General features: G+C 37.3%; 1 protein-coding gene across 5 annotated transcripts in view; it reads left to right on the top strand.

The window, feature by feature from the left end:
• Tenm2 (teneurin transmembrane protein 2) overlaps positions 1–19,364 on the top strand; it is a 939,787-nt gene that overhangs the window by 73,894 nt on the left and 846,529 nt on the right. For 4 of the 5 annotated variants that reach the window (XM_028756460.1, XM_028756459.1, XM_028756458.1 and 1 more), the window contains exon 2: positions 2,895–3,170. In XM_028756460.1, coding sequence (XP_028612293.1) covers positions 2,895–3,170 — 276 coding nt within the window. Of the gene's footprint in view, positions 1–2,894; positions 3,171–16,054; positions 16,073–19,364 lie in introns of all 5 variants that reach the window. The other variant, XM_028756456.1, reaches the window with a different exon arrangement.

The following is a 19,364-nucleotide window of genomic DNA, read 5'->3' as shown; positions in this document are numbered from 1 at the left end:
GTTTCTCTCTTCCATTCAAACCTACCATGGAGCTTAATAAATATAAAACACAAGATGAATCAACAGCCCTTTTAGCTCTGAGAAGAAGTCTGTGCGGTTGCTGGTTGTACAATGAATGACGTGAAACATTGGTTGTCTAACATCAACTCATACAGAACGATGTACAGAAAATATGTGCATGCTCAGAGCAGGCTAAAGAAGTCATGCTAATTTCTCAGAAGAGAGATGCTTATCTCTCCATGCATTCACTCCATACAAGATGAGCACCTGGCAAACAAGCAGTGAAGACAGGGAGAAATGTTCCCTAGGTGACCTTTCATGGCTCTCTGTCCTTCCTCTGTGGGTTATTTATTACTGCATAGATTACATTTTTATATATTCTTTGACTAATGTCTTGTTCCCAATTAGATTGTAAATGTCAAAGAACTCCATATTAACAATGTCTACCGTAACATAAGGAACAATAAGGACTTGTTGAGTGATTTAATAAGTGATAAACCTGGTTTGTTTTGTGATTGTTGCTTTCCCCTCCTTCTACCGTGTGTGGCTACATCAGGGAGGCTTGGCCCAGAACCTGCTTCTGCTCCTATTTGTGTGTTAATGGTAAATAGAAAGGTGACAATCTAGAAATTATGTGAAAACTGGCCTTAAATAGGGAAGATATTCTTCAAATAGAAATTTAGAACGCTATTTTGATGGCTTTTTCTTATATTTTTGGAATTTAATGTAACTATTAATTCTTCCCTTCCATTTTTCCCTTCAAAACCTTCCATAAACCCCTTTTCTCTCTTTCAAATTCATGTCTTTCTTCTTGTCAATGTTGTTACATACATATATGTTAATACATATATGTTAATACATATATGTTAATACATATATGTTCCTAAATATAACCTACTCTGCCTGCATAATGTTATTTGAATGTATAGTTTCAGGGCTACATTCGGTATTGGATAACCAATTGGTGTGGTCTTCTCTGGGGAAGACTATTTCTCTAGGGGGTAATTTCTTGAGGAAATAATTTCCTTTTGGAAGACAATCTTCAGTTCTCCTAATATACTATGGAGTTATTTGAGTACTTTTTCCTTTAAATTCATTATAGCACATGCATTTGTCTGCATTGGTGTTCATTTGTAGTTCAGGGCCTTTAAACTTGAAGCTGAAGCCTTCAAAATACTTTTTCTTTGTTACCATTTGTGACTACTTTAAATCATACAAAATTTATACCTGACCACCATGACCCCAAGTTTGTTGTAAGACCACCATGACCTCAAGTTTGTTGTAAGATAAGACAAGATAATTTGAAAATGCTTTCTGATAATGTTTTGTAAACAAAGAGGGGTGGTGACATGATTTTTCCGCCATGTTTTTTGGCCTGGGCTTACTAAGACCACAGGTTATAGGAGTTGTGCTGACTGCAGGAATTGTTGCCTTGCATAATTGCTTCTTTTCCATCAAAGTTCTTGAACCTCAGACTGAATAATAGAAGGAAGACAAATTATACACAATGTTGCCTTAATACATGCTCTATTTAAAGATGAGAACAGATTGCTATATATAATCACATGTGGAATTATAAAGAGATGTATGTGAGTACTGGTTGTTTTCATTTATTCAGGGAACAGGAAGAAATACATTTTTTTAACTCTGAAGACAAGATGGGAGAGGGCTGGTATTAAACAACGATTTCCTGCTGCTACAGTCTACAGTGAAACAACAAAGAGAAGGGTCTTGTAACCCATAAAATGGATGTTTATGAAGGCCAGTACTTTCCCTTCCATAGACTATGAAACTTAAATGTATGTTAGCATCCAGTAAGAAGGGAATACCTCATCTCTGGGGGAATGGTGGGGATAAGGTGTGAAACAATGGAAAACACTGGGCAGAGAGTTTCACAACAACTGACAAGCTGCCCTTAGAGAATATTGCAGCTCTCAGTCCTGTAAGTAAGGACTTCAATCCCCCCTCATGGACAGTGGATGGTTATCCATGTGGCAGGAATTTGCACTTGGTTAACTCTCCAGTGAATAAGACTCACTCTGCAGAGATGGTTATGTATATAATTGGGTTCCATTTCTTTCCTGCAGTCAGATATACCTGTTGCAAGAGCATTGGGCAGTGAAGAAAGAAGAATCAAAATTCAGAATAAAAGTGCATGTGTCTATTGCAAATTGAAGTATGCTAAGTTCGTTAAATAGCTGATGTTCTTTAGCATAATAGCTAAAAAAATGGTACCACATATGTGGATTATTTTAGGGTGTCACAAGTTCTGAGAAATAAATGATAGGGAAAGGTATATGTAGAATTTAACTCCCTCCCATACTCTATGATGGTTACTTACAAGATTTTCTCTACTACAGAAGTATACTACAGAAGATTATACTACAGAAGTATAGTTTTTCACTTTGTTCCATGGTCATAAACTAGATAAAGAAATAAGAAATGGTAACCCAGACCTCTAAACCCAGCACTGTGACCACTGAGGCAGGAGAATGACTTGAATTCTCTGGTCTTAGTTTCCTTACCTATAAACTTCAATAATATTATCTCTAAAATTTATGATTTTTCAACACAAACAAAATTTCTTAAATAAAATATACACAAGCAAATAATTGGTAAATACTAATTGTGGTGAGTGTGGTGCATTGATGGTTCACCATGGGGTTAGATGACAACAGGTCTCTGAAAGGAAATCTGGGCTTGCTGTATTAAAGAAATGCATGTTTTTATTTCCAATGTATCCCCAGTAACCACGGAGTACCCCCATGACCAATGTCCATGGCCTACTCTGTGTATTATAGAAAGTCAAATACACCTGTTGGACTTGTGGGATGTGCCTCAACCTTGCCTAGTATTCCCACTGTGTAACCCTCTCTCTGTTGCTATCATTCTAGGGACTAACTTCACCCTGGCAGAACTGGGAATCTGCGAGCCCTCCCCACACCGGAGTGGTTACTGTTCCGACATGGGGATCCTCCACCAGGGCTATTCCCTGAGCACTGGGTCTGATGCAGACTCGGACACCGAGGGAGGGATGTCTCCGGAACATGCCATCAGACTGTGGGGACGAGGGATAAAATCCAGGCGCAGCTCTGGCTTGTCCAGCCGTGAGAACTCAGCCCTTACTCTGACTGATTCTGACAATGAAAATAAATCGGATGACGACAATGGTAGGCCGTTTCCTAAATACATTTCCATGCTCTGTGCATTGAGTTGTTGGGGACTTGGGGTTCCTTCTTGGTTTTATTTGTTTCCAAGAGGGTTATTAAAACCATTCATTTGCTTTGCTTTTAAATCGACCTTATCTCTCCAGCCTGGGCAGGGGACAAAACAAATGAGAAATCGTCTAGCATACACACTGGAGATGAGAACTTTTAAATCACATTTTGATGGTAACCCACTATTCAGGTGTAGTCATTTGGTCTTATTAGCAAGTAAATAACACCTTAAAAGAGGTAGCATGATAAACTCTGACCCATCCTTGGAGAATGTCCTCTTCTCCAAGTTCCTAGGTCTCAGTATTGATTTCCCTTCCCTGAAATAGCAACCTAGGTTTTTTTTTCCCCTTTCACCTGAAGCTCTGTGAAGAACCCCATCTTATCTTCCCCTTTCATTTCCAGACAGCAATGCCTCATATCCGCATTGAAGATCAAACTTGTAACCCATGATCTGGGGTTTAATAATGATAAATAGGAAGTGTCTTGTCTTCCAAGCAGGCTTCTCTTCTGTGTTTCTTTTCCCTCTTGGTACCTATATAGGATAATGGCTTCCCACATTTTTCATCACAAATCACTGTGGCCACATCACATCACCTACACATCAGTGTGTAGGTGAGTTTTAATGAAACCTTGTGAATTAAATACTTCTGATCATTAAGCAGCAAATACAGAGAGGCCTGCACAAGTCCTGAAAGAGATAAGGTGTTTGTTTGTGGATCTCTATGAGACTCAGAGCTGTGTTTAGTCAAAAAGGTTTTTTAAGAAAAAGATAAATTAGGTACAGCTGACTTTTGAAGAAAACCTCAAACATTCTCTGTGTTATGAATAGACTGCCTGTTTGCTTAAAGAATTACCATTAAAATGTTTACAAATATATCAGTTAAGAATGTTTGTGTGAAATCTTAGAAACTTACATTATAGGAGTTTTAAGTGCCGTCTTTCACTGGAAAGAAAAAAACAGGAATTTCCAGGCAAATAGCTCTTTGTGAGTGTAAACACACAGCTAACTACCATTTAATCTGATGACTGTGTAGAAATATACCATTTCCTGGGTGATTCATGTTTATTCGAAAAGGATGTCACTTTGCCACACTGAAGTTTATTTCTAATTTCAAAATAATTTATTCCGTGTTGGAGATGCGATGATGGGTCTTTCTTTCTGCTTCATTCCTGTAGCTAATCAATATGAACACACAGGAGATTTTGTACTTGATTCCTCTCGAATGTTTAACAGAATTCTGAGACTTGTCACAGTCACCCCTCTGAGGGGCTGCATTGGCTAAGAGATGGCTTTTAAAAGTTTCCACAAAGATAGACATCAAACCCATTTACCGATGTCCCTTTTAAATTTTCGCGTGTGTCACATAGTGTTTAAACGGAAGCAGTTTAGTTGTCTGGTAAAATCACTGCAATCTAAGAAATCACAACACATTTTAAGTAAGGCATTTGAGAAAATCTCCCAAGGCTGGCATTCACATAGCCATACAGGAAACTATCTACATAGTACTTTTGTACATATTTATAGACTCTCCACCCTCTTAAGTTATTTATATATAGCTCTGAAAAACTCAATCAATAAGAGGAGATTTCCGCTAAAGCCATGTGAAAAACAACAAAAAAATTAAAAATAAAAAGTGCTTGTCTTGAATTTACCCAGAACTGCTGTGGGTGGGAAATGTTTGTAATTATGTATTTAGTAGACAGAGAGTAGTCCCTTTTATCCATCGTTATTGGAATGCATGGTATTTGATCCATAATTTTTACAATTCATGGTATTTGAACTTTTTTTTTTTTCCTCAAGAAAGTCTCTGTAAATCCCTGAATACTGATAGGAACTAAATCCTTTGATACAATATCTTGATTTTTTTTCCTTTGATGCCAGTTATAACGCAATCAAGAAAAATATACTTGGCGACGCTATTCAGTTCTGTAGAAGATGAGTACATTTGGCAGATTCTAAAGGTATCAAGATATCTAAAGTATTCAAGGGAGGCAATGTTATTTTAAAATATATAGATAACCTTTTTCCCCCCTCTCAAAGAATCTTAATTATTTCATCTCTTCTAAGTATATATCTAATGTACCTTTTTTTTCATTTTTAGACTGAAAAATAAAATATTACATAAATTGTAGCATAAACTCTTTAACACACACAAAGAGAAGTGCAAGAAAATCTTCAAGCCGGGGTGTTAACTTCACTAAACTTCTCGCTCTTTCTCCCTGACACATTCTGCTTAGCTCACAGAGAAATCAATGCTTTTTCACATCACTGACTTTATGAAGTTTGGGAATGTATTATCATATAGATTGACAGTTGCCTACCGGTTCCACACCACAGCATGGACCCTCACAAAGCTGTCATTAATTTCTCAGACTTGTACCCAGCAATGGCTTCCTCCATAGCAAACACAGTGTCCTTCAGAACCAAATCAATACTCTTTTAGCTATGCCTCTCTTGAAGGGAAGTTATGAGAGTCTGTGCTTTGAGGAAGAAGCCCTCCTCCAATTCTCCTTTAAATTGTAAAGATACATGACTGGGAAGCTTTTCGATGGGGTTCTACATTTGCAATTTCTTTTGCAAGGTATGATCTGGTGTGTATAAAGATATTTCAGTGTTGATTCAAAGGCTTCATTCAATATCCTGATTATGGTTTTGCTAAGCCTAGTTAAGAAGGCATGGCAACTTTTAAGAAACTTATTTCCCTCTCTTAATTTCCAAGTATGTATCTAGCCTTTAAAATCATGTGCTAAGATCCCTGAATTTGTCAATAGTCTTTCTCAGATGAATGTTGATTGAGTTTCCCATGTGTCGCTGAGACACAAATAGACCGCTGAAAAGATGACAGTCCCAAACATACTGCAAACAATCCTAATCCTATTTATTGTGATATTTTTGAGGTATAGACACTACAAAGTTTTACCTACTCTCAGCTCCTTATTGTGTCTGTAGTTAGCATTGTGCCAGGTTGAGAAGGATTTCTTTAAATAGATAAAACCCTCGGATCCAGGGTCTCCTATCAGGTGCTTTAACTCTGGCTTGTAGCTAATGATGGCTTGGCTAGAAATGACAATGAGAATTGAGAACAGTTAGGTTTTGCTGTGTGAAACCTGACCGCTTCTGTACAAAGGGCGTTCCCAGGGACTTTAAATTAGAGTCAGACATTTTTTTTCAGTAATAAATGTCCCACTTAAAATATGGCCTCTTGAAGGCTCTTTGCATCACCCGAGTTGTGGAGAAAATGGGACAGTCACTAATACACAAGAATAACTAATTGCCTCCTTAAAGATGCATTGCGGCACACACGCTAGAAAAATCTGGTCTATGTATTCCTGACTCCCTTAGGCAGTTTCTTCACCTTGGAGACTTAAAAATATCCATGAGGTTTCTTTTCTTTCCTTTCTCTTCTTCTTTTGTCTTCAGCATAATGCTAGCTATGTTGGAAAGCTAGAGAGCAAAAAAGAAAGATAAAGAGCTTGTCTATGTAATACAAAGTCTGAAATTATGAAAACTTAACCTAGCATTGGTAAAAAATAGTAAGAAATGAATGGCCCCCTCCCTTTACAATGGAAGTAAATGAAAATAATACTCATTTCCCTTACGTATCAGTTTGGAGATTTATAATTTTTATAATGCACTTTGAGTATAAAGATAGAAATATTGATGTGATTTTATTATATTTCATAAATGTTGCTTCTTGGCACACAAAGAATGAATGGGGTAGATATGTGGGCATCAATCTGTTAGTGCACTTGGTAGTGGATGGCAGTATGTCTGTCTTCAGTAGAGTACCACATACTCAGGTGCTTCCTATTGTTAACTGCAGTCAGAAATATGAATCCCAAGGCAAAGTATGGTCTTCTAGAAATGGGAACAACTTAGTTGTTATTATCAAGCAAACTTCCTTCATTTAAAATAGGAAGTTATCACTCTAGGAACTGTAGTATTCAAGTACACCTTACGTGAGCACACATAAGACCCTGTGACTTTAGTTGCCACCCCTACTTTATTAATCTGTCCACCACAAACATTTCTTTTGTATTTTTCATGATCCATTGTGTTCATTTATTCTCTCTCTGTCACAGTGACATTTACGTAAAGAAGAATCCCTAAATCAGGCACAAACATTATCTATTAGTGGCAAACATCATAAAGATGCATAATTTTGCTCTAATAAAAAACAGTGAAATCGTGGCATAAACTCTCATGATATGGATCATGGAGGGGCACATGAGGCCCTGGCCCTTTCGCAGGAACCACTAGCAGTTAATATTTGCTGAGTGTGAAGGTGTCATTTTATTCAGTTTTATTCCCACAGAAAAGTAGCCCAAGTGACCCATATTCTAGTAAATTACCTCGTATCCAAGTAACATACAAGTAATGCTGATATAAGGGGCAGGATACATACAAGCACAGATACATACATACATACATACATACATACATACATACATAGACACACATACACTCACATATACACACACAAAGACATACAAATATGCATACCCACATACACACAGAGAGAAACATAGACACAAATGTACTGATACACAGGACACACACACATACACAAAGACACATACACATATAAACACATAGAAAGACATGCACCCAGGTACACACACATACATTGACAGACAAATGGATGGACATACATAGACATACACATGACATACAAAGACACACACATGGGCACACACAGACACACATAGATATACACACAGTGTGAAAGTTGGATGGAGACTTCTTGAGAAGAGAAATGGTTTCATCAGAGGAAGGAGTAGGAATGTACTTAAATGTACTTAATAGTACAAGTACTAAGATATAATCCCTACACATGTAAAACTGTCAAAGAATAAACAAAAGGGTTTTTTCCATGTAACATAAAGAACATATTTTAATCCCTTAAAATAAAATTTTATGCATGCATATACACATACACACACACACTTACACACAGAAACAGAACAACTTTCAAGGTCTTTGATGACAGTTAAATAAAGTCATTTTAAATCTTTTTCCTTATACTTATAAATTATCAAAAATAACTTCCACAAAGTAATGTATTGAGTGGCTAAAAATAGATTGAAACATTGAAGAACACAGGACTAAATGTCACAGGTTCACAGTCTTGAAATTCCTGAATGAATGGATGATCTCATTTTAATGACAGGTCCAAGTCTATGAAAGTCTATCAGTAGAAGCTGTAGAAACCTCATATTGTTTAAAAAAAATTAAGGAGAGTATGAACTACATGATTATCACGAGGCTAATTCATAGCTGATAAAAGTTCTGACAGACTCAGAAACAAAGTTAGGAGTTTGTGGTCACCTGTCTGGATACATAGGAAGAGGTGAAAGTGCTGATGCCCTGAACATGTCCCTCTGAGTGACTTTAAAATGGAAAACTACTAAGAATTTAAGCAACATACACGTTACTTTAAAGTAGAGGAAGGTGCTTAAAGATGTGAGCTACATATTTTACTTGTTTAAACTCCACTGAGATGTTCTCTCTCTCAACACACACACACACACACACACACACACACACACACATATTCCCCTTTCATTTAGTGTTTCTTTCAAGTCTGTTAATGTTCCCAGAGGCAATCAAGCAATGGCTCCATTCAATACATATAACAAATAAAACAAAATATAAGCTTTACTTTTGGCAAGGGCAACTTGCTTATTACACATGTAATCTCCAGGCCTTTGGGGAGACATTGGGCAGGGTTGATGATCATTGTGTTTTAAGCTGCCAGGTTCCTGGTACCTGGTCTTTGACTTTTAGTGGACTGGGGAGGATCCAAAGGTAGACAAGGTAGATTTTTCTGTCAGACCACAGTTGGAATCTCTTTGGTCAAAAGAATCTAACTTCTTAACTTCTTTTTTCTTGCCTATTGTTTGTCATGTTTTTGTTCAGTTCTTCGTCAAGAATCAAATTAAATAAAGAGATGGAAAAAATGTACCACAAATCAAGTATTAGGGTCATAAATACAATGAGTCTAAGCTAAGAGCATATAAATTTCCAACAGACCAATAAATCAGAATGAACATGCATTGAAAATAATATCAAACTAAAAGGGATCGGAGAACACAAGGCACATAATGAGATAATTGAATTGGCTGGTTTGAAACTGGGATACATCAACTGGAAGGAGAAACTTCCAACTAAAAGATTTGTAAATAGAATAGAAATTTCAGACAGGTGGGCATTTAATTTTGAATACTATTGAATGCTTGTGGGAAGACCTACCAAGAAAATTGTCCTTGTCTGGTTTCCCTAACCTCGTTTTAAATTATGTCAGAGGAGTCACAAGACAGAAATAAGTGACTTACGGGGGAGTCATCAGCCGCAGGGATTGTGAACGGGAGGTTGGATGTAGCCCAGGCAGTGACTGCATTTGGTCAGTGCTCTGCTTAAAGGAACATAATAGTGACTTTGTACAAATGAGCTATGAGAAATTAGAAATTGTTTTATTTTTGCAAGGAAGTAGAAAGGAGGGACCATTTATTTTGGACTTCTCTCAAAATATGAGTAATTTGGTTACAAGATTCTTTCTGAACAAACCGGGGTTAAACATAGCAGGGGCAGCTGATGTAAGCAGAACCCATGTTGTTAAGCCTACCTGAGCTCCCTGGATGGTGCTTCATAATTTAACTTTCTCTAATGTGTGTAGGATATTGAGTTAACAACCTTGACCTGAGTACAAACTTTATGCATATCAGAGATAATCAAAACTGTAAAATGCAAACTAGAGGCCAGAAATTTTAGCTCCATTGAAAATATGCTTAGAACAGAGGTTTTCTGATTTTTAGACCTGGCGTCTCAACAAGGTGGGTTTGATGTTGGTATACCACTTTTCAAAGATAGCTGTAAGGCATTTGGAATCAAGTGCTTCCAATAAAATTGAACTGAATAAACATCAATTTCATTTATAAACTACTAACATAATCCTGTATAACTATGAATATGTACCTGATAACTATATCAAATTGATCTTCTAAAGTAGTAGTTTTGAAATGTCAAAGGTAGAAATCTTTAACACATACACTTAGATATACTTTCATAAGAAAGTACATATAGGTGGGATTTTAAGAAGATAGACAGAATCCTCACTTTAAAATCTAGCTACTATAGATGGTTCAGGGAAATCCCAGGGATTTTCAGGGAAAAACAAAGCCTTAAAGAAAAAAATGACTTAGCACTAATTATTTCCAGCAAATGTTTACAAAGTCCAATAAGATGAATCAAAAGTCTACCAAATCAGGTAAGGAGAAGAAATGTCTTGATCTTTAGCAAGCCTTAAACATTCTCCAGAGAAAAGGACATAGGGGAAGCTCGCTTATATTGAGCCATGAACAAGTGAAGTGCAAGACAGAAATGATGTTTTCCAACCATAGAAGTTTTCATCAGTGGACACTCAGGATTAGTCCTGGGTGTATCCCTTTATCCCACAGTGAAGTAGAAGTCGCCTTACCTTTCCAGGGATGTGTGTGATGAAGAATAGATAACTGAAATAAACACAGGCTTACTTAGTAATGAGATATTTAGTAAGGAGTAGCTGAGATGGTTGGATAAGCATTCTTTGCAAAAGAATAAAGTAAGCATTATCTCTGTGAAAGGTTTCTAGTCACCCGAGAGGACTAGAAATGATTTCCAGGACAGGAATATTTCTGTTTGTATAAACAAAAGGGTCAGGAAATTCTTTCTTTTGTTGGGGATATTTGCATCCAATCCTGAAAATGGCAAGACCTTGCCTTAAAATGAGCTGGTTTCAGAATTTCATTTTACTCTCATGGAAATTCAAGTTTTAAAGCACACATCATATATGAACATATTTCACACACACAATACATTGTAGACACATAGAAAGATACATGTCATAAGCATGTAGATAATGATATATATTTATATAGTTATAAAAAAGTATTGAAACATTTTAAATAATGTATTTTCTGTGAACTGGAGTCTTGGCAGCCAATCTGCCATTGAAAAAATTGGATAATCCCTAATCTCATGGCAATATATTATATTTCCTTGCATGTGGTTTATGGTAATGCAAGTTGACCATACATCTAACAATTTTGTACAATTATTATTTTATTTTTATCTCCTATAGTGTCTTTTACTCCTTAAACAAATAGCTACGAAGTTTTCACATGGTTGTTTGTTAAATGAAACAACCACACCCACATACATTTATAGAGGCTTTTTGGTCTGTGTATTTCATTGGAGTAACATAGCTTTGGTAGTATATATTTTAGATTGGTTAAAATGCATTTAGGGCTTACAGGAGTGAAATCAAATGATGGGTATTATAAATGAACAAATGTAAGTGAGTCAGGTGACCAGAGATGGGCAATGATATGAAGATGCTGCTGCCATTTTTTGGAGGTTTCTATCTCCCAGCAACTCCAAGCTTTCAGACTAATGGGGACATAGTGACATTATTGGAAAATAGTAGAAGTACATTGTAAATGTAAAAGCCAGATAAATGAAGCCTGTTTTATCCTTTTAGAGGAGAACATCTGTACATCACAATGTGTTAGTTAGGGTTTTACTGCTGTGAACAGGCATCATGATCAAGGCAATTCTTATAGGAACAACATTTAGTTAGGGCTGGCTTACAGGTTCAGAGATTCAGTCCATTATCATCAAGGTGGGATAACATCCAGGCAGGTATGATACAGGAGGAGCTAAGAGTTCTACATCTTCATCTGAAGACTACTAGTGAAAGACTGTGTTCCAGGCAGCTAGGGTGAGGGTCTTATAGCCCACACCCACAATAACACACCTACTCCAACAAGGCCACACTTACTCCAACATAGCCACACCTAATAGTGCCACTCCCCGGGTCAAGCATATTCAAACCATCACACACACACACACATACTGCATACTTATGAAGATATATAATTTACCTATATCCATGTGTATAGCTAGGAAAGTACAATAATTAAAAGCAATGATATCAGAAAGCATAGTAATAATCCAGGTAGAAGGAAAATAGGATTCTCTTATTAATGAACGGACATCCCATTTTGCATTTGAATAAGGAGAAATTAAAATCTGATGATGTTACAAACACTTTTAATCAAAGGAGTAATATTTGAGAAGCACATAGATAGAAGGTAAGGTATAAGAAACTGGAGTAGATGCCTAGTTCTATACTCAGGATTGGAAAACATGACCAATAATGTATCTTTATTTGCTTATATTCTGAAAGCAGATTTTAAATGGCTACCACACCAGTGTTTAAAATCATTAGTCAAATGGTCAAAAAATAACAACAAATACTTCTCAGAACAAGGAAAATGGTCATACTATTATTTTCGCAGGAATATTTAGTGTGTTGTAGGTGACCGTTGGCTAGATGTGTTGCAGGTGGGTCGTGGTTTCTTGAAGATTAGCTTTGCTGTGGCTCCATGAGTCATCCTCTTACGTAATTTGTTTAACTGTTCCTGTAACTCCCGCTATGTCTCCTGGGCCTATAGCTGTATCTCCCTTTTCATCACTAATCTTAGATATTTTTATCTCTCGTGTTTTTTTAATCAGGCTCGAAAGGATTCTATTTATGTCTCTTACAAGATTTTTACTTTTTTTTTTTACTTTGCCTTTACTGTTTGCTTCTTTCTCATTAAGGTGATCTTTATTATATTTTAAACTCCCTCACTTTAATATTTGGAGTACATTTTGTAGTTATTTTTCTAACACTGTAAGATGGGTAATTATTTCTGGTAGTTTTAGCTTTCCCTACTTAATAAGGCTGTGTATATCATGTCCTATATAACCTGGTTGAAAATACCCTCTTTGTTGCTTTCTAAAGAGTCTCAGATAAATATAGACTTTAAAAGTATAACAAAATCAGTTGCTACCAAATTTTTATGTAAGCTAGAAATGAACAAATGCTAGAAATCACTTTTTGTTATTAATTTTTATGCATATGCACCTATATGGAAAACATGTGATATGTTGGCAGGATAACTATATTTAAAATACAAGTATTCATATATAATATATACAAATATATGATGAATAAATAGACTCTATCATTTTATATCAGAGATAACCATGGTCCTCAAGTTAAAGCATGTGCTTTTCAGTCTGTGTTTCTCTGTAAAGTTACAAGGAGGGCTGGTAGTGTAGTTCAATGGTAGAACTACCTACCATGCTAAAAGTAAATAAATAGTGAGGAGAAGACTTGGGACCTGAATATGTTTTCTGAGCTGATTCATAGCTTACAAAACCTCACATGGTCCTTTGTCCTCAGTAAATGTGCTCTAAACATTGTCTCATGGCATCGTTCTATCTATCTATCTATCTATCTATCCATTTTACAGAACGTGAAAAGCACACAGTATTTCTTTGAGATAGTATATTTTTACAATTTTCTCTATCGAATATTTAGCTTGATTCTATTTTAGACACAATAAAGGGCAGCCTAAAATAATTTAGGTGCAAATTCCTTAAAGGATTGTAATATACAGGTATGCCTGGTCACCATGTGTTCAATCACTTCCCTACTAGGAACACTACTTCTTTCATTAAGGCTCTGAGATCTGCCTGCTACACATGTCACTGTGGTTGGGAGTCACAAGAAACTGACATTGGCAACTTTCCACTTTGTATTAATTCTATCTGTCATTTATATAATTTTTATATAATTGAGGGAGGCTGAACAGCTGTCTGTGTATTCCCTGACTGTGTGAATTTGTATTTTATTCCTTGTAATTTTCCTTTAGGAAATAAATACAAGAATAAGTTCTCTCTCTCTCTCTCTCTCTCTCTCTCTCTCTCTCTCTCTCTTTCTCTTTTTGAAGTAACTTTTTACAGTGACCACAGAGTTCTGCTGCTTCTTGTTGTCTATATAGATACTTTATTCATGTTATATTTTTATTAGTTATTATACACTTTACATCCCAATTGCAGAAACCCTCTTCCCAGTTACCCCTCACATGGCCCCTCCCCTTATCTCCTTCCCTTCTCCTCTAAGAAGAAGGAGCCACCCCCAGGGTACCAATTCACTCAGGCAAATCAAGTCTCTGCAGGACTTGGTATATTCTCTCCCACTAAGGGCAGACAAGACAGCCCAATTAGGGTAACTGGATCTACAGGTAGCAATAGAGTCAGGGACAGGCCCTGCTCCATTTGTTGGAGGAACCACATGAATGTTCTTTGGTTGGTGGTTCAGTCTATAGGAGCTCCCACGGATCCAGGTTAGTGAACCCTTTTAGTCTTCCTGTGGAGTCCCTGTTCCCACAGTCCTTCCTCCAACTCTTTCACAAGATTGCCTGAACTCTATCTTGTGTTTGGCTGTAAGTTTCTGCTTCTATTTTTATCAGCTTATGTGTGGAGTTTCTCAGAGAACAGTTATGCTAGGCTCCTGTCTGCAACCATAACAGAGTATGATTAATAGTGTCAAAGATTGGTTCTTGCCTATGGGATGGGTCTAAAGTCTTTGCTCCATCTTTGTCCCTGTACTTCCTATAAGCAGGGCAAAATCTGGGTTGAAGGTTTGGTGGGTGGGTTGGTATCCTGTTCGTCCTCTGAGAGTCCTGCATGGCTACAGAAGATGGCCACTTTAGACTCCATATCTCTCCCTCCTCCCTGCCACAAAGAGTCTCAGCTAGAGTAGTCCTCATAGATTCCCTGGAGCCTCCCCCATCCTAGATCTCTGGCACATTCTAGAGATGATCACCCCACCCCGAGCCAGATTTCCATTCATTCTCTTGTCCATTTCTCTTTACACTTGATCCCGTCCTTCTTATTCCCATCTCTTCTCCCACCCACCAGCTTTCCTTCTTTCTCTCCCTCCATCCACCTTTCATGACTATTTTCCTCTATGTAGGTGCTTTACATATTATTTATAGGCATGGAATCTAAAAGAAAGGATATGGAAGGAAAGGAGAGAAGGTAAAAAAGAATGAGGGGGGAGAGAGAGAGAGAGAGAGAGAGAGAGAGAGAGAGAGAGAGAGAGAGCATGCTAGAGGAAAGCTGTTTAAAATTGCCATGTTCACCAAAAGAGTTAGCCCTGAGGAGAGTGGGTGTTTTGTTTCCGTATTAAATATTTCAGTGGTTGTTTAGAATGCAGGACTTCATTTCAGATTGTTAATTTATAACTATGCAAGGATAGAATTGCATTCTGTACAATGAAAGGAAATTCACATCTACCAAGATAACCTGCCGGGCACCTTGAAGAGATAGAATCCAGCAAATGATCTATTAAATATTCTTAAAACTTCCTCCATCTATGGCGCCTTTGATTCAATGAGGTTTGTAATCATAAACACAGTGGTGTTCCTGTGACTGGTATTTTTTTTTTACAAAATAGGTAGTTCTACATGCAAGATAAATATCTCACTACATAAGGAAATACTCTGAAAATAATCGTGTGGAAGCAATTACTATTATAATAAGCGTACGGCTGTGCTAATATACTATGCTGCTTAATAATTGATGTTATAGGGGAGAAACATACAGAAAAATTTCAATATTCCAGGGTATTCCTTTGTAAATTCAGAAAGGAAAAGACCTCGGTGAAATATAGGACAATTAAGACAATACAGGCTGTCTTCCATTTCCGCTGATACGCATTTATGACGAGGAACAACAAGGTACATTGGGAAGGCAGGAAGTGCACAAATCAACTTAATCTGTCCCACTGTGGTATTTTAGTCCCTCTGCAACACAGTCCAATTTATGATTTTAGACCTTGCTCCTACTCTCTTCTAAATATATTTTTGGTTGCAGCCCAACTGGGATATTTACACTTTCTAGAGAACACACTGTCCTTCTTCTCGTCTGTCTGTCTGATTTCTTTAGCTTGTTCAGCTAGATGAGCACCTGCATATGTGTAATGTTCCTAGTCATTGTGACAGAAATTCTCAACATTCCAGATCCTCGGTGAAATTGTGGGAAATCTGTGGTTGTGTGTGACTATCATCCATTTGAGTTCTTTTGCATGTTATTGACTCATTCCTTCTAGATTTAGGGTAGCAGAGGGGGAAAAGTATAGCCTTCACCATAACTGAGCAGTAAATGACTGTAGAATATATCTAGAATATATCTACCGTATTCAGAGATAGAATATTCGAAGCAACAGTGGTGAGAATATAGGAGCCAATGTAAAAGAAATGCCAAAGATTTTTAACTTTAGTATTAGGATCTTAAGCACTAAGTTTAGTGAACGCCCTGGGAATATGGTGATTGGGAGACTCAGTCATAGTTTTCCTCATGAAGTAAGACAACCAAACAGAAAGGTAAATAGTTGTATCATTATGAAGAATAAAACCCACAGGACAGATTGGGGCCAACCTGTCAGTTTGAACACCAATCACATAACAGTATCTCAGTATAGTCATAGAAGCAGATGAATTTAACAAAAGAGAAAGGTAAAGGAGAGGCTGCAGGCAAATTCTGAGTACTCGTTAAATGTTGGGTAGGCAAGATGGAAGGTATGCTACCTACACAACAATTCTCTTTGTCATTCCAGTTTATCCAATTCTTGCTAGGATTTCTGATCACTATCTGTTTTGATGTGGTTCTACAATCTCTCAACCCATAGTCTCTGATTTTTCTACTCTTCTTGTGTTTTCTGATTTCAGAGGAGATTGGACTAGAAAAAAACCTCAATAATTATACAAAAAAGAGAGAAAATTAATTTAATAACGGATAGTCATCTGGGAACATAAATACACCTGACAGGCATCCTCACGTGATTGATAATATGGTATTATGGTTAATTTGTAAGTCAACTTTACTAGGCTACAGGACATCCACATAGCTGATAAAACATTATTTGTAGTTGTAGCTATGAGAAATTTTCCAGAGGAAGTTACCATGTGAGGTGATCATCAAGTAAAAGTGGATGACTTTCCACAACATGGTGTGTGAATTTGTGTGTGTGTGTGTGTGTGTGTGTGTGTATTTGGAGTGGGGAATTGGGACTAAATGCTGTTTGGCTGAGTCAAAGAGCTATTCTAGGAGGACAAGAGCACAGAATTTATGACAAGTGGAGAGGAAAAATTCCAAAAGATGGGTAAATATGTGGTGACTGCCTATGACATTTATGTTTTACCTCAGTTTTCTCAGTGAAATGGAAATTATTGTTGACAACCTGGGAGAACATAGAGAGGCATTAGAAATTTCAAGGTAGATGTGTGAAGGGTTGTAGGAGAGGGGAGGGTGCTATTTTCCATGCATGTATATATTTAGATTAATATGCTACCAACAAATATAAGTAAAAGAATAAGCAAAGAATGAGGTAACAATAGCATTTGCTTTGCCCACCTAAATGTTAGTGACAACAAGGCAGAAAATAAGTAAGCAATTACGTAATGATCCACCATGAAGTTAAGCCCAGTGAAGATGAGAAAAAGAAGACTATACCATCATAAAATCAGTCGATCTGAGATACAGTAAAATCTGAAGGGGTTAAGCTACAAGAGACATATGAACTAGTAAAGTAAGCCCAAAACTGAGATGGAAGATCTCTTGCAGCTGACAACAATGACAAAGTGTGATGTTGACCTATGAATTGCTAGGACTTGAGGAAAGATAAGATCAGTAGTAGAAGGAATTCAAAGAAAGAAGTAGGTCTTGAAAGAATTGCCTATATCAATATCAAAATGGAAACAACTATGGACATAAGACATCCACTGTCTAAAAGAGTGATTTAGAGAGCCAGAAGTTTACATTATTCCCCAGTGAAGTGTAATGGTGTGGTTGCAAAGGGAGTAGTGGTAGCAGTATTTAGAGGAAATGAGGCACATCCTCTGGATATGAGACATGCAAATCTGAGGATGTCCCTAGATCCTTGAATAAGTATGATGCCAAGCAAGCATCATGACAAGAGATAGTATGTATAGCCTTTACTCATCATTACCAATGACAGAAGGACACAGGATGGAAAACTTGACATTACTTGAGAGTACTGAAGGGGATCAGTGAAGACCTTGGGAGGAGCAGCATTTTCAGTGAACCAAGAATACTGGATGTGGAGAGATGGCTCACTGGTTAAGAGCATTGACTGCTCTTCCAGTGGTGCTGAGTTCAATTCCCAGCAACCACATGATGTCTCACGACCATCTGGAATGAGACCCAATGCCCTCTTCTGGTATGTCTGAAGACAGCTACAGTGTATTTATATACATTAAATAAATAATTTTTTTTTTAAAAAAGAATGCTGGGTGTACACTTAGACATGTGACTTCGATACATCTCAGCTATTGGTGTGCATAGGTATAGAAGGTACAACAAGTGAGAGCGGAAGACCAGAAATGGAGGTGCTGGATATTAACAGACAGAGAACTGTGACTGTCTGGAGCCTATCTGGATGTTTGATGATAGGGGCAGAAGGAGAAGCCAAAGTGGCCATTAATTCAGTTGTATTAATGAGCCTGGATTAACAGTCCTAATCTAGTTTCCTAGTTTAAGGCAGCAATCAGCTTGTTGGGTTAGAGAAGTCATAGAGTCACCCTTTAGTACAAGTAGCTGGGTTCGTAAGAAATGGGAAGAAAATCAGAGGTAGGGAATACATCCTACAGAAACCCTATTGTTTCAATAGCATCTGGGGCATCTTTTTGCAAGAAAAGACACAAAACTGTGTGAGGAGGATGGAAAGAGGGGAAAGAGTAGGATGAAGGAATTAGAGAAAGGGAAATGTATGTAGAAAAGAAAGGGTATAGAAGATCAGGAAAGGCTTAGCAAAACTATAGCCATGGGGAGGCTTGGCTTTCTTTTACATTTGATGCAATGCAGTGAGTTTCAAAGTAATCACAGCACTATTTATTTTCATCTTTTTCGTATTACTATAACCAAAAACACAGACTAGGTAATTGAAAAATAGTTCTTACATCTCTAGAAGTGAGAAGCATAAGGTTGAGAAAAACCACACCGGGCACAAGGTCTTCTCCCTATTTCATTCCCAGATAGAAGATGGAAAGCTCACTCAGGGGAGTAAAAGAGCAAGAGGTGCCAGCTCTGCTTCATAGAATTGCTCAATCACAGAACAGTGACAAGAACTAAGTACTGACCAGTTCTTACAAAGCCTACTGCCCGAACTCTTGCATTGCAGATTATGTTTCCAACACATACATTTCAGGGGATATCTTTAAACCACAGCGATCTTCTCAGCCTGCAAATGA

The sequence above is a fragment of the Grammomys surdaster genome, unplaced genomic scaffold (assembly GCF_004785775.1).
Source record: "Grammomys surdaster isolate TR1022 unplaced genomic scaffold, NIH_TR_1.0 126121, whole genome shotgun sequence".
Taxonomy (NCBI): domain Eukaryota; kingdom Metazoa; phylum Chordata; class Mammalia; order Rodentia; family Muridae; genus Grammomys; species Grammomys surdaster.
This window is presented reverse-complemented; position numbering and strand designations above follow the sequence as displayed.